Source organism: Hevea brasiliensis, chromosome 14, assembly GCF_030052815.1.
Source record: "Hevea brasiliensis isolate MT/VB/25A 57/8 chromosome 14, ASM3005281v1, whole genome shotgun sequence".
In the NCBI taxonomy this organism is placed as follows: Eukaryota; Viridiplantae; Streptophyta; class Magnoliopsida; order Malpighiales; family Euphorbiaceae; genus Hevea; species Hevea brasiliensis.
Genome location: NC_079506.1, coordinates 23,371,638 through 23,387,735, shown reverse-complemented (window position 1 = coordinate 23,387,735; position 16,098 = coordinate 23,371,638). Strand labels below are relative to the sequence as shown.

General features: G+C 29.2%; 1 protein-coding gene across 3 annotated transcripts; it reads left to right on the top strand.

The window, feature by feature from the left end:
• The first annotated feature begins 5,913 nt into the window (after positions 1-5,913).
• Positions 5,914-9,687, top strand: LOC110636567 (zinc finger CCCH domain-containing protein 48-like). 3 transcript variants are annotated; one of them, XM_058135209.1, is made up of 8 exons: positions 5,914-6,097; positions 6,648-7,236; positions 7,401-7,586; positions 7,674-7,775; positions 8,012-8,161; positions 8,716-8,895; positions 9,127-9,224; positions 9,320-9,687. In XM_058135209.1, exons 2-8 carry the CDS (start codon positions 6,649-6,651, stop codon positions 9,468-9,470), a joined length of 1,455 nt encoding a protein of 484 aa, XP_057991192.1. In that variant the 5' UTR covers positions 5,914-6,097; position 6,648; the 3' UTR covers positions 9,471-9,687. The 3 variants fall into 3 exon arrangements, with proteins under 3 accessions (XP_057991192.1, XP_057991193.1, XP_057991191.1); XM_058135208.1 differs by lacking the exon at positions 5,914-6,097 and having other exon boundaries at positions 6,110-7,236; XM_058135210.1 differs by lacking the exons at positions 5,914-6,097; positions 8,716-8,895 and having other exon boundaries at positions 6,106-7,236.
• The last annotated feature ends 6,411 nt before the right edge of the window (positions 9,688-16,098 follow it).

The following is a 16,098-nucleotide window of genomic DNA, read 5'->3' as shown; positions in this document are numbered from 1 at the left end:
ATTATGGAAATTAAACATAATTAAATAAAAAGTCAAACCTAATGATTAGGAATTTCACCATATTTACTAGTTTACCATTCACCATATTTACAAGTTTGCCATTAGGGAATTAAAATAATATAAATATCTAGTATTAGAGACAAATCATTACCATCTTCTTCTCATCATGTTGGCCAAACCCTCCTCTTACCCTATCCACCATTTTTTCTTTCTTTCAAGCCTGAAATCCCACCACTTTCTCAACATTCATCACTCCAAATAGCATAATTAAGCTTCAATTTGGTGAGAGCAGATCATATAAGCAAGAAATTTCAAGGATTTAGGAGGGTTACCAAGAAATCAAATTGGGGAAAAACTCAAGGTAAGGGAGAATTGAGCTTAGCATGCATGAATTCATGTTATCATGTTATAATCATGGCATAAGTGTGATTTGTGATGAGATTGTGATGAGAACTTTTCAAATTCTTGAAGAAGGAAATCCGGTCCAAGCTCACAAGGAGCTAAGAGAGGACCATAAGGTCGATTAGAGGTGATATTGAAGAGCCAAACAAGGATTAGAGGCTTAATTTATGGTATGTGCACTCCTAATACCTTAATTTTCTCCTTAAGTTGTTACTTAGGGTTTCCACTCCAATTAGGAGTTTTGGCTAAATTGAATATAAATGTCTAATTTTTATGTGGAAAAATAATACTTAGTGTGTATAAATGATATTGTGCTCATTGGGAATTATGTTGCTTTGTATATGTTGAAGTATGCATTGTGAATAGGCATGTAAAGCAATCTAGCCGAATTTGACCGGACTGGACTTTATAATCTATATCTTGAGTTTTATGATTCCAAATGACTTGAAACTTATGCCAAATTAAAGCTAAGACATAAGGCTAAAACTTTCATGAAGGAAGCCTGGTTAAAAATTATGTATAAATAACCTTAACATTTATTAGAAAATAGGGCACAAAATCTAGAACCTATGAGCAGTGCACCCTAAACAGTCCGGAGTAAATTGGTCTAACTCACCATAGGAAACTCCAAATGAGGTGATTCTTGATTTTTTGAAAAGCTAAAATATAAAGGAACAACTTTCCTGAAGAACAAAATGACAAATTCTGATCGAAACCAGTTCAAATTTAAACTCCAAAAACTTTCCAAAACCTGTCTTGCAATTAGTAAAATAGTGCATCTGAACATATCCTGTTTATTTAGACATAACTCACTGTATAAAATTCCAAATGAGGTGAATCTTACCTTTTTGGAAAACTAAGACACAGAGGAACAACTTTCATGGAGACCAATTTGACAAATTATGATTGAAACTTGACTGAAATTGAATTATAAAATCTGTCCAGAAACTGCCTTGTATTTTGGAAGTAAAAGGCAGATATGACCAGATCCTACTTATTTGGTCATAACTTGTGATCGATAAATCAAAATCAAGTGGTTCAAAAATCAAATGAAAGTTAAGACATAAATCTAAAACTCTTATGAAGAAAGCATAACTTAATTCTTGCATTTACTTAGTCCAATTTCTAATAGAAATGATACAGAAACTGTGAATTTAATAGGTTATAAACATTATTTTAACAGGTGAATTGTTAAAATTTAGAGGAAACTCTTACAGTTTCTCTATTTAACAAAAGCAGATAAATTAATTATAAATAAATTGATAAAAAAAATAAGGAAAATAAATAATGTCACAGAGATAGATACTCCATGCACCGAATGTAACATCTCCTCTCGGTTTCATCAGATCGAAAAGGGGTGTTACATGGCGCCATGGTCTAGTTCGAATCGAATCGAACTAAAACTGAACCGGTTAAACCCAAACCAAAATCGATTAAAATCGAAATCGTTGTTAAATCTAACCTAAATCATTTCTCCATGGTTTGATACAGGTTCAAGATATTGTAAAATTATTAAACCATCAATTCGATTCCGCTTGAAACCAGCGGTTCGTAATAGAATTGGCAGTTCAATTTAAACTCGCACACCGCAGTGGCTGCAGTCGGACCTAGTCCTACCTCCTGAACTAGGCCCAACAGTCCTATTTCCCAACCCCACTCGGCGCGCTCTCTGCAATTGTCGTTCATAAATCATAGGTCGTTTCCTTATTTAAAAAAAAAAATTCCAATCATTTATTTATTTTTCAACTTTAAATAGTTTACATTTTTTTTTAATTTCAAACGGTAAAAATTGTTGCCGTTATATTTTTTTTATTTTTATTATAAATTTACTCTTTAGTCCCTAATAACAGTAAAAAAAAAAAGTTAATTTTTAGGGATAATTTTGGAAATAAAAAAATTTATAAAAACTTTATAAATACCCCAACTTACCCCCTTAATTCATTCACACAACACTTAAATTCTCTCAAATCTCTCAAATTCTCTACAAAATTATTCTCAAATATCTCTTTATTTATCAATATTCTCTAAATTTCTACACTTGATTTTTTAATACACTCATAAAAATTTCTAATACCCCATTATTTTACTCAATAACTCTATTATTATTTTTTTTATACTATCATTAAAATTTAATATTTTCTCTATTACTCTATTTTTTGATATCCTCATAAAAATTTCTACTACATCTATTTTTTTATTTAATATTCTACACTTTTTTTTTCAAATTTCTATACCTTCTATTTTTTGTTTTCTTCACAATTTTTTTTTATTTTCAAATTTCATCATAGTATGATGTTGAAGTTCAAGAGTTATTCCAACACACTCAGCAAAGCCAACATCAACAAGCTGAGAAAGATGAGACAAAAAAAGCACTCACGTCTGATATTTTCAAAGTCCACTTTACAAAAAAATGAAGATCTGAAAATACATTTGATTTAATTTGTAACTACTGTGGCCTAGTTTACAAGCTCAAAATGGGAGGTAGATATGGCATATTCAAGAGGCATTTGAAGCAAAAGTATCTAACCAAAATTGGGTATGATAAGTCTCAAACTCAAATATCTGGGTACGTAAATTCTAAATCTCAAACTTTATTTCAATATTCTGATTAGAAAAATAAAGAGGAATTAGCAAAAATGGTTTGTATTGAGCATTTATCATTTAATTTTGGTGAAAAACCTGATTTTATTAATTATTGTCAAAATGCTTTAAATCCTAATGCAAAATATATTCTTAGAAATACTTCAAAATGTAATATTTTTTCTTTATTTAGAAAAGGAAAAAAAAAAGATATATATATATATATATATATCGATTTTACTTCCCTTTTTAAAATTTTATCAATTTAAAACTAACTTATTAATATTGATAATAATACTAGTATACTTAGTTAAGAGATATGAAATAGTCCACATGAACCTTAATTAATTATATAAACTCTTAAAAGGAAATTAGTTCTTCTTATTTGAATGTTAATAAGTAATTTTTTAAAAATATTTTTCTTAATTATGTTGTAATATCTAGAAAAAAATATTTTTTTTAGAAAGGAAAAATTATAAAATATAATTAATAAATTACAAAAAATTCTTCAGGACTATGAGTATCAAGTTTGAATGCCAGTTGAAGCTAATTATAAAAAAATTAATAATAAAATTATATTTATTTTTCCTTATTGAAATAATTTTATAGACTTTATATGTATATTTCAATTTTAAATTAGTACACATATTAAAATTGTTGATCAACTTGGTTTAAATGTAATAAAATTACAAAATATGATAAATTTGAAAGACATGTAAAATTCCTTTTTTTTTTATATCATTAAGAAATTTTTAAGGTATTTTTTACTTATAATATCTAAATTATATATACACTACTTAATAACATTTTATGGGTTTTTTTTTATAAATATTACATCTTTATTTCATTATTTTCAACTGATTGAACTTTGACAAATTTCCCTTTGTGTGTGTGTGTATATATAAATATATATAAGGTGATAACTTCTCTTTCCATAACTCTATTAGCATCCCCATGCTTGGGCGTGGCATTTGCATGTTGTTGCTGTGTCAATGTTCTAGTAGATAAATGATGCGAGAACCAAAACAACTCTTGGCAATGGATATTTCAGCTTCGCATCAATGAAGAGCGCAACAAAATGTGATATTTAGCGTGAATTGCAAAATCTCGCGAACTATCGAGTCTTTAAAGACAAGCAACAATGCACCACTACAATTGAAAGAAAATGCCAACCACTTAGTGCCACAACTCATGTCTCAATGCTATTCGTGCATAAGATAATGCCATGCCCTTTTTCAACACTTAGAGTATCTCAATATTACCAACAAATAGTTGGATTAATGGCGTATAGCTAATCCCAGACAAACTTTACCTATAAAGTCAATGGTTCGAATTTTAGAGCATTCATTATTGAGAGGGCTTGAATACTATCCCAGTTCGAACGTGAGAAATCGTGTACTTAAAAAAAAAAAGAACTATTAGTATTTAAGCGGAAGAATATTATGCATAATAGAAGCAAGGAAATTATAGATGATAAATCTCGGATTTTAATTAATTATTATTAGGCCTAAAATTGTCATTAAAAATAGGAAATATAACTAATATTAGATCTTAAATGAGTCTAATTTAAGTCCAAGATGAATCCTAAATTGATAAATCTAATTGAATTGATACAGTTCAATTCAATTCAATTTTTCTCTAGTTCTGTTCGATTCCATTCAATCCGTTAAAAATTTTGATTTGTATAACAGAATAACAAAAATACTTCACCTTGATTAAAATATTAAATACAAAAAATGTTAATAATCCAAGAATAGTTGGATCAGGAGACTTGAAATCGAGACCTTCCATTTTTTTGTACTTTTAAAGTAGAGAAAAACAACAAACTACCCTCATTTGCTTAAAAGAATATGATTTAATTTATTTATTTATAAGTAATTAAATATAATCATTTTTTACTTTTAACAAATTTAATTTTAAACTCACATCATTTTACTTGTGCCTATTTTGTTTAACTATTGGATGCAGCTAATAGTTAATCAGTAATGGTTGTTTCTATTAGCTGATAGCTGATGATAGTTGATTTATATTAATTGTTTGGTAAAACTTTGTCTAGCTGCAGTGGATATATATATATTATTGAAATAAATATATAATTATTAATTTATTATGTTTATTTATTTTATTATTCAAACAAATAAATAACTATTTATTTATTATACCATATTTATTTTATTATTGAAAAAGATAAATAAAAATTAAATAATATATAAAAATATGAGTAACATACATTCCTAATAATGTAGAAATATATTAGGAGAAAGGGTACAGCGCATTTTTATCTTAAAACAGCAACAACTGATTGACAACAGTTCTAATTTTACAACTTTTTGAAATGCAGTAATTCAAAGGGTTGAAGAGTACATTTACGAAACTAGTTTAAAGTAATCATTGAAATTTTTATTAATTATCTCAAATCTCTAATCCAAACAATGCTTTTAATTTTAACTACGGTAATAAGAAATTTTAAAAAATTAGAAGCAATCATTTAGCTTTAGTATTTTTTATAATTATTTAAATTAATTACTTTATTTTTACTCTTATTTTTATTTTTTTTATTTATAAGATGAGGATCTTCTCATATTTGCTAAAGATAATTATTGATAAAATAAGATATTTTTAATTTTATTAATTTATTTTTTTAATTTTTTAGCTTATAACCAATTAGAGTTTGGAAGATAAAATCTCTATAAATTAATAATAAAAAAATGAGTATATTTTAAAAATTTATAAATAAATTACATATAAAATCATTTAAATTTAATTTTTGTAATTATTTAATGTTTTATTTTTACTTTGATTTTTAATTGCAAAATGAGGATTATTTTTTTTATATATTATCTATAAGATAAGGATTAATTCTGAAGATAATTGTTGAAGAAGGGATATCTTTGAATAAAAAAATCCCTAATCAACTGGATTAGAATTAGGCGGAGGTCCATTATAAATAAACTCAAACGCAAAATTGTCCCGCTTTTTCCAAACGTAATACCTACGCATCTTTCGTTTTACCTGTTCACCGTCGCGTCGTGGTCTCTCTTTTGTGATCTCCCGATCGATCAACAAGAATACTTCGGAAGCTTGATCGATCTTCTGTGTTCTTTTACATAATAAGGTTTGCAATCTGTTCATCACAATCATTTTAGGGTTTCTTTATCATCATCATCCTTTTATGGATCACCAAGAAGCTATGATCGCCGAGGAATCTGTTGCGATGATGATCAAATCCAGTTTATTTGCTTGTCTTTGGTGGATATTTAGGGTTTCATTCTTAGACTTTCTTTTATTTTCGTTTGCTTTTGCTGGAGGATCGGCGATTGGATTTCAAGATTCTAGATTATAACTAGTTACAGACTACAATTGGTGGATTTTGACAGTGTAGAGATATGAGGATTTGGTTGCCTTATCAGTGTGTGGATATTATATGGTTTATCTGGCTGGATCTTTCTTTACCATTTTTATTAAGGTTTATTGTGGGGAATCAGTTTATTTCTGAAGCGTAAGCATTTGCAAATAAGAGATGAACAGCTTTATATTGGGATCTTTTGCTATGCTTTCTCTGACTCCGATTAGGGTTTTAGTTTTGATCGCGTCAGAGAAAACTGAATCGCCAAAGATTGTATGGTTCAACTTGTTCATTCTGCTATCGTGTTTTGTCCTTTTAGCATGGGAGCTGAGGCCGTTCATAGACGACTTGGAGGAGGAGCTGCGCATAGCAACATTGTTTGTCGCTTCTGGATGCGGGGAAAGTGTAATAGAAACCCGTGTAGGTTCATGCACAGAGAATCACTACCTCCTAATGTTTACCGCAGAACCTCTAAGGAATCCAATGTTTTACTGGAGGGACAGTCGATGAGGAGGTCTAGCTACGGCCTAGGCAATTCAATGGCAGGATCTGAAGCTAAAACTGTTCAGAAGAGTTCCAATCATGATGATAAGCATCTGCCTAGGAAGCGCCCCAATCCTAGTAATTCTTTGGCTTCAGCTACTGGAGGTGGTGTGTCTGAATATAAAAGTATTGAGGAGAGCTCCATTTCCTGCACCAGCACAGATTCGGGAAATATGGAGGAGATAGGAGCGTCCAGCAAGTGCTCTGATGCTTCTGAAGATAAAACCGTTAACAAGAGCTCAAATAAGGCGTGTGATTACTGGATGTCAGGCAGTTGTATTAAAGGTGATGGGTGCCAGTTCTTGCATTCATGGTTTCGTGGGGATTGGTTTTCACTGCTGGCAAACCTCAAGGGACACACTCAGGTAATCATTTTGTTGAACTTCTTCTTCTTCTTCCTTTTCTGTTTTTGATGCAGGATCTATTGTGTGTTTACTTTTACATGTAGACAAAATTATGTGCACAATTGCTTAACGTGTAAACCTATGTATGATTGGATGAATTTCATTGATGAGTTTTCTTATGCTAGGCTGTCTGTGGGGTGGCACTTCCTTCAGGATCTGATAAGCTTTATTCAGGAAGCAGTGATGGAACAGTACATGTTTGGGATTGTCATACTGGTCAGTCCACAAGGGTGATAAATCTTGGTGATGAAATTGGGTCTTTAATCAGTGAAGGCCCATGGATATTTGTAGGCTTGCCAAATGTTGTTAAGGTTAGATCATATCTTGCTTGGAGTGCTTTATTGAGCTGGGTTAGTTTCAGCTTTTGAGCTAGGGTGGTTTTGTATGTGATTTTGCAGGCGTGGAACATCGAGACAGCTGCTGACTATAATCTTAATGGACCAGTTGGGCAAGTTTATGCTATGACTGTTTCTTCTGATACGCTTTTTGCGGGGGCACAGGTAATGGTGGAACAAGAAGGTTCTTTCTTTTTCTTCTAATAATTGTTGCATGATGTGGAAGTTTAGAGTTGATGCATTATTTTTTGGTGCAACGTTATTATTTGCCCTTCTTAAATTTAATTGTAAGGCACTGATGTAGGGCACCATTTGTTGGAATGTTCGTGTTTAATTGTTATACTGCACATTTGATCTTAAAAAATGAAGTATTCCGATCCTTTTCTTTTTTGGGTTTGTAGGATGGTTCCATTTTGGCATGGAAAGGGAGTACAGAAAACCCAAATCCTTTTGAACATGCCACATCTTTGAAAGGCCATACTGGTGCTGTGATATGCTTAACTATTGGAAGGGATTGGCTTTACTCTGGTTCCATGGACAGTACAATAAGGGTAATTTTTGTAACCTTACTGTTTAGCTTTGATACTGGTATTTTACACCAATTTCTATATTCTTTTTTTATTTTTGGTTGAACAGAAGAAAGAGGGGGGGGGGGGGGGGAGACACATTTGGTGCAGTGGTTTAGCCCTACACCTTGCTAAACATGGGATTAAACACTCTCTAGCACTTGTATTAAGGCAGTGAATTGTATTATTTAAACTTTTGAAGCCCACATACGTATCTTGTCGGTGTTCAATTCACAGAAGTTCTGAGGCGCCATAATTTTTTTTTTCGTTTTTAATTGAATTTGTATATTAATAGTGCATCCTAGCGATATTTGGAAGCAATTTTATTTCTTATAGTGGTTATTCTTCATGTTCTCTTCCCATATCTAATATCTAAATAGTTCATAGGATTTTATTATTATTATTATTATTATTATTATTATTATTATTATTATTATTATTATTATTATTATTTTCCCTTTTTAATTCTTCTTTTGCATGAGAAGGATATTTTTGTTTTTATGTGTCCCCTCTCATACTCTTTTTTTTTTTTTGCCCAGGCGTGGGAACTCGATACTTTACAGTGTATTCACACGCTGAATGGTCATGTCGATGCTGTGATGTCCCTTATATGCTGGGATGAGTATTTGTTGTCTTGTTCATTAGACCGGACAATAAAAGTCTGGGCCTCTACAAAAGAGGGCAACATAGAGGTGATCTATACACATGAGAAGGAGCATGTAAGTTGAATAATCTCCAATTTTCAAGTGCATGTTGTTGTGCGTTTTGAAGTATGAACTTTTTGTTTCTCGGAACTTGGGGTTGGATTTCTTTGAACCAAACATATGTTATTACCTTATAGATGGTCTTATGGAATGTGTTTCATAGTTTTTATTTATGCTTTTGTTGGATGAGAATTTTTTTAACTGTGCAACGACTTGACTGATGGACGACAAAATTGTATGTAATAGGGTGCTATTGCTTTGTTCGGGATGCATGATGTAGAAGACAAACCGGTTTTATTTTGCTCTTGCAACGACAACTCTATTTACCTATATGATCTACCATCGTAAGTACACTAAATAACCAATAGTAATCTACTTGTGGTTAACAAATCTTTTAGTTTCGGCATTAACTTACAAAAATTATCATTTTCTTTTTCAGATTCAACGAGAGGGGCAGGATTTTTTCGAAGGGAGAAGTAAAAACGATCGAGACAGGTCCTGGTGGTCTTTTTTTCACTGGTGATGGAACAGGATTGCTTAATGTTTGGAAGTTGGCTGAATCACATGGAAGAGTTCTACAAGTAGCATAGTATCTATGTACTTTGTACTCAGTTCTTAAATAGAGATTAACTTGAGAACTACGTGGACCTGATCCTCCTCCTTAGGAGGTACGTAGGCAGCCTTCGGGTGCGGTCCAAATTTTATTTTCTTAATTTCAATGTTTTCTTTTTGGTTCTTTTTTTTTTCTTATTGCTGCCAAATAAAATATCATATTGCTGCCTTTTATGTTGATTTTACTTTCATTCACTTTTTAGTATTTTATCATTTTTATCACAAAATGAGTAATTGTTTTTTGGTATTTTGTTTAGTATTAGTGATTCAAAATAGGAGAATTTGTTATTAATACTAAGAGAATGAATTTCTTAAAGAAAAGAAAAACCATAGTAGTAAGAATTGCACAGTTTGTAAATAATGATTACACTCAACCTAATTATTATCTCAAATTACCTTATTTAGAGGATTATTACTGCCTCTCGGTATGAATAGAATCAAAGATGAGTACAAATTGGAGGAAACACTAATTAAACAAGGCTGACAGGCATACTGTGATTTGTCTATCTTGGAGCCAAATTAATTGGCCAAAACTGTTAGCCTTCTGCCTTATGCATTCATGTTACTATCCAATAGTCTAAGACTAGTCAATTGCAGCTTTGTTGTCATCTCCTTTAATTGTAGATATCTGTGCTTAATAATTTGGTATAATATGAAAACTTTGCTGCTCACCCTTGTTCAGTATGATGCAGATTTTTTTAAATGATTAATTAAGAAATATAAATCTAATTGTTTATTACAGCAGAGCCTTACTATAATTAATTTTTATTTTTTTATTAAAATAGATATAATTTAGAAATTTATATTACAAGTTAAAAATTATATTGTCTTATAAGTATTTGTTGTTTTATTTTTATTTGTTAAATTATTAATTAGCTTAATATTAAAATGTTGTTTGTTTAATGTTAGATTCTATATTTTATATATTATTAAATTTATGTGTGATTAAAATTAATGTGTAAATTTCATGTTATATATTATTTTATAAAAATAAAAAGCATTGAATCATATCAAAACATATTAAATAAGTTATATTGTATCGTTTAAAATTGTACTAAATAGATCATATCATGTTAAAATAATTCAATATAACTTAATGTTAATTGTGTTGTATCTTGTAATATATATATTTAAAAAGTCACGTTCGTGTTTAATTGTGGCGTGTTTGTATATATTGATCCTTAATCGTATTTGTATCGCTTTCATATCAATACGAACATAATCCACCAACAATGATTGCCACCAATACTAAATTCAAATTTATGAATTAACTTATTTATTTATTATTTTAATTTTTTTTTAAGAAATTGAAAGAGTAAAAATTCGAATATGAATTTGCTAGTGAATAATATTCCTTCGGCCACTCAACTAACACCAAACTAAATAATTAAATCATTTTACATTAAAAATATGAACAGATTTGTAGTTATAATTAAATGCCCTTATAAATTACCCAATTATCTAACATATTGAACTCAAAAATCCTATTTAGTTATATGTATTTAATGAAAAGATAAAGGATTGATACAAAAGCAAAACAATCACTAATTTGTATAATAATTTTCTAAGGCACCTTTAGTGTTTGTAGAGGGAGATTTAAATGTAAAAATTGGGAATGAGATTTTAAATATTTTAAATATTTCATGCAAATTTTATCTATATGGTGAAAATTTTGAATTTTGACATCGCTATTATTCGAGGACTTTATTTAATGTTCACCCTTAATCTAAGTGTGGATTAGCTCCATTTGCATAAGAGGGTGAAACACCACGTGTTTCAAATTATTTTTGGAAACTTATTAATAAATTATTAATTAAATTATTTTATACAAGATTTTTTTATATTTTATCAATTGTCATTCTAAATCAATATTGCTTATTTAAAAAAATATTAATTTAATTTTTGAATTAAAATTAAAATTTATTCAATTTATCTACTCATATGAGTCATTCGATTGACCTTTAATTAAGTTTTTAATTTTTTAAAATTATCTAAATTTAAATTATTTTAAGTTATATTTAAATTAAAATAAATTGCAAATGTTTTGGACGGAGAGAATTAAAGGATTAAATAATAACTGTAATGGGCACAAATAAAACGATAAATATAATAATAATAATAATAATAATAATAATAATAATAATAATAATAATAGTAATAATAATAATAATTAATTTAATTCAATTATATTAGAGTTGTCTCTAAAATTTATAAGATCTCTAAAATAATAACAATAATAATGATACACACTAAATCTAAATAAAATGGTAAAAATAGGAAGAAGAACACTTATCCTAATTAAGAATCTCATTCCTTTTCTAGTAATTTTCTTGTCCTTCCTCGTCAAATTGATAATATTAAGTTCTTTAATCCAAGAATAGGAAAAAAATTAAGCTATTTTTATATTTAAAAATTTTCAGAAATAAAAAAGATATGAAGTATTAAAGATAAAATAATTATTTATTTAAAAATTATTCTTAATAAAAAATAAATTTTATTTTCTTAATTTAAAAAAATCAAAATAAAGTTTAAAAGGATAAATAATTTATTTATTTATTTAATTCATTTAACTTTAATTATAATTTAAATTTAAATTTTTACCCTTTTTGAAAACTACTATAACATTATTAATCAAAAAGTCCACCCATCACATTCTCTCTCTCTCTCACTTCTTTTTTTTTTCAATTTTACTAAGAGTCTGGTTGACATTATTATTGAAACTGTGCTAAAAAAAAAACTTTTAAAAATATATTAATTAAAGTGTATTAAAAAACAATTTAAAATTAAATTTGATAAGTTTTAATTATAAGAATATTAAAATAATAAAATAATTTTTATCAAATTGCTTTTTCAACACCAATTAAAATAGTACTTTTTTTTTAAATTCAGTTTTGACCCCCAACCTTAATGTTAAACAAATACTAAATAATTCTTTGAACTAAATCTTTTCACCTAATGGTTTCTATTTCATATTTCTTCTTTTATCTCTTTCTCCAAATGAATTGTAAATTAATGTGGATTAAGAAGCTTTGAGCACACAATGTAAAAACTAAGATGGTTAATTTACTTAATGTAATGATAATAACAAGAAAAAAAAAACATATTTTTAGCATTTTTAGTAATATTTAAATTAACTAATATGTTGAAATTTGAAAGTATGATCACATAAAAGTTTGCATGCAATGTTAAAATAATTCAAAATTATTAGAATGACATATTAAGTTTGTAACGGCCCGGCCCACTAGTGATATTGTCCACTCTGGGCAGAAGCCCTCACGGTTTTAAAACGCGTCACTAGGGGTTACGAACTGTCAACTTATGAACCCAGCATCTCTCCCGTGTTTGGTCGATGTGGGATTTGCCTAGGGTGTTACAATCCACCCCCCTTATGGGACTCAGCGTCCTCGCTGAGGTTTGCCCCACCATCGTTCAAGGTTGCACGCGGAGCTGCTCTGATACCAAATGTAACGGCCCGGCCCACTAGTGATATTGTCCGCTCTGGGCAGAAGCCCTCACGGTTTTAAAACGTGTCACTAGGGGTTACGAACTGTCAACTTATGAACCCAGCATCTCTCCCGTGTTTTGTCGATGTGGGATTTGCCTAGGGTGTTACAAAGTTTAACAAGACAAAGTGATAAACAAATATGAACTCAAAATTATTAATTCGTATATTTTTATTATGTCTGTTTAAACGTTTATATTTTGTAATCCTAAGTACATGTGCTCTTTAGATTAAAAAAAAAAAAAGATGACAATGGATAGAATTAGGGTTTAGAAGGATCAAAACTATAAAAATCCATAAAAATAGCTTCATTGGAATTTGGATGTAGGCCAAGGCTTAAAACTCGTGCAACTTGGCCCAAGGTGTAGGGCCCTCAAGGCTCCTAAAGAGCTAAGAAAGCCTTGGCCCAACTCAATAGTCATGGCTCTTGGCTGCCCATTTGGTCAAGATAGTGAGAGAGAGTGAGCGTAAATACTACCTTAACCTTTTGGGTAGTCACACACCAACTTAGGAAAAGAATAATACTATTTAAAATATATAAAAAAACATGAATTTTAAAGATCCTTTCATTGAAAATATAGAGAAGAAAGGGAAAGAAAACCACTATTTTTTGAAGGTGATCTTTTTCCTTTTTTGAGGAGAAGATCAATTTTCTATTTAATTTCTTCCTTATATAAATCCTAACTTACACCTATTCTATCTCCTTTTTCTTTTCTTATAAAAACACTTTCTACAATTGCCCTTATTCTCCTAAATCTCCCCTAAGACTCCTTAGCCACTAACCACACACATATTCATACCCACATTTGACCTTACTGATTGAGAAAGAGAGGTAAGTTTGGTGTTCATTCGGCCATCCATATTCCATAGACATGTATAAGTTTGGTATTACTTACTTTTATTCTAAATATATAGTAATGTGCATGTATGTGTATATATCTAGACCTCTTATTAACAAAATGCTCATTATTATGCTTCAGAGTGTGAGGGCATAGAAACAACTCACTCTCAATCGAAGATCGAACCTAATTCTTTCTCCTAGAAAAATATATACCATTATCAAAAACAATACTTTGCATGTATGAGTTAATGTAACTAATAAATAACTAAAATTTATTATTTTAATTTACGAACCCATTTTAAATGTTGTAACTGTTTGTGTGTTATAGACATATCTATTCATTAATACACACATCTACTTGTTAACAAATATATGTTCATAATTTAATTATAAAATTAAAATAAAATAATTATTTTATTTTACACACATACATGCTAAGTGCTATCATAGCATTATACATATATATATATATATATATATATATATATATATATATATATATATATATATAATTCTATATATTTAACTTTTTTTTTTCACTTCCTTCCTTTCTTATATTTTAATAATGTGGAATTTCTTTCTCTCTCTCTACTAACTAACATATAGGTTATTTATAACAATCCCTCACTTAGCTTGTAATGCTAGATTTCAGTGTTTTATTCACAATGAAAAGTATCTTTTGATTTAAACTTTTCATTAATGTAAGACTTTCAAAGTTCTAAAGAAATCGTGGTGGCCTTAGCTTAAACTTATATTCATATTAAATAGAACCATAAATACTACACACATGAACCGATTAGTTTGAATCAAATGTTCACTAGAATTTTAGCACTTCCTATATTCGTATAAGTAAAGTTTCCTTTGTAATAATATTAAACTTCATTAAGAATATAAATATTCATCCTCATTCTATTAACTTAATACACTAAGTACTTAATTACAATATTTACTAATAACTTGTTGTTATCTTTAAACTTTATTTAGTAATTATACTATAAAGTAGAGATCTCATCACTTGTAAATTTAATGGAATATTCTTAATCTTAATCCACCACATGTACTTTTGGTCATATCTCGTGAGAGCCCTTTTATTAAAGGATCTACTAGATTATTATAAGATTTAATATAAACAATAGTAATAACATCATTAGAGACTAATTATCTTACATATTCATGTCTATCACAATATAAAGAAATATATGGCATCAATTGTGGCTACTACTTAATATCTGATAACAAGTTTCTTCAGTCGTTCTGCTTCTTTGCCTATAGTTGCCAAAGCTATAAACTCGGATTCTATCGTAGAATGAGTTATATAAGTTTATTTCTTTGAAACCCAAGAAACAACACCTCTACCAACGGTGAATACTCAACTAGAGGTTGACTTATTATCATTAACACTAGACATCTAACTAGCATATGTATAACCTTCTAGCACAATTTGAAATTTTTATGAATTGAAGTGTTATTATGAATTAATAAGTCAAAGAAATAAAAAGAAATAAGTTTAAATAAGCAAATTAAAAACCAAGGTGAAAACCGGCGTTAGGGACTTATCGTGCATTATGGAAAAGATGAACAAAAATCCGGTAAGAGCAAGATTGGTCAATTAGATTTAAAAGTCAAATATTGACCAAAAATGAGATTAATTAAGTTAATGAAGTTGGATTAATTTAATTAATCATGATTATGGAAATTAAACATAATTAAATAAAAAGTCAAACCTAATGATTAGGAATTTCACCATATTTACTAGTTTACCATTCACCATATTTACAAGTTTGCCATTAGGGAATTAAAATAATATAAATATCTAGTATTAGAGACAAATCATTACCATCTTCTTCTCATCATGTTGGCCAAACCCTCCTCTTACCCTATCCACCATTTTTTCTTTCTTTCAAGCCTGAAATCCCACCACTTTCTCAACATTCATCACTCCAAATAGCATAATTAAGCTTCAATTTGGTGAGAGCAGATCATATAAGCAAGAAATTTCAAGGATTTAGGAGGGTTACCAAGAAATCAAATTGGGGAAAAACTCAAGGTAAGGGAGAATTGAGCTTAGCATGCATGAATTCATGTTATCATGTTATAATCATGGCATAAGTGTGATTTGTGATGAGATTGTGATGAGAACTTTTCAAATTCTTGAAGAAGGAAATCCGGTCCAAGCTCACAAGGAGCTAAGAGAGGACCATAAGGTCGATTAGAGGTGATATTGAAGAGCCAAACAAGGATTAGAGGCTTAATTTATGGTATG

Coding starts and splice junctions, on each gene's coding strand:
- LOC110636567 (XM_058135208.1), top strand. CDS start 6,604: ATGGTTCAACTTGTTCATTCTGCTATCGTGTTTTGTCCTTTTAGCATG. Junction 7,587..7,673: donor GCTTGCCAAATGTTGTTAAG/GTTAGATCATAT, acceptor GTGATTTTGCAG/GCGTGGAACATCGAGACAGC. Junction 8,896..9,126: donor ATACACATGAGAAGGAGCAT/GTAAGTTGAATA, acceptor TGTATGTAATAG/GGTGCTATTGCTTTGTTCGG.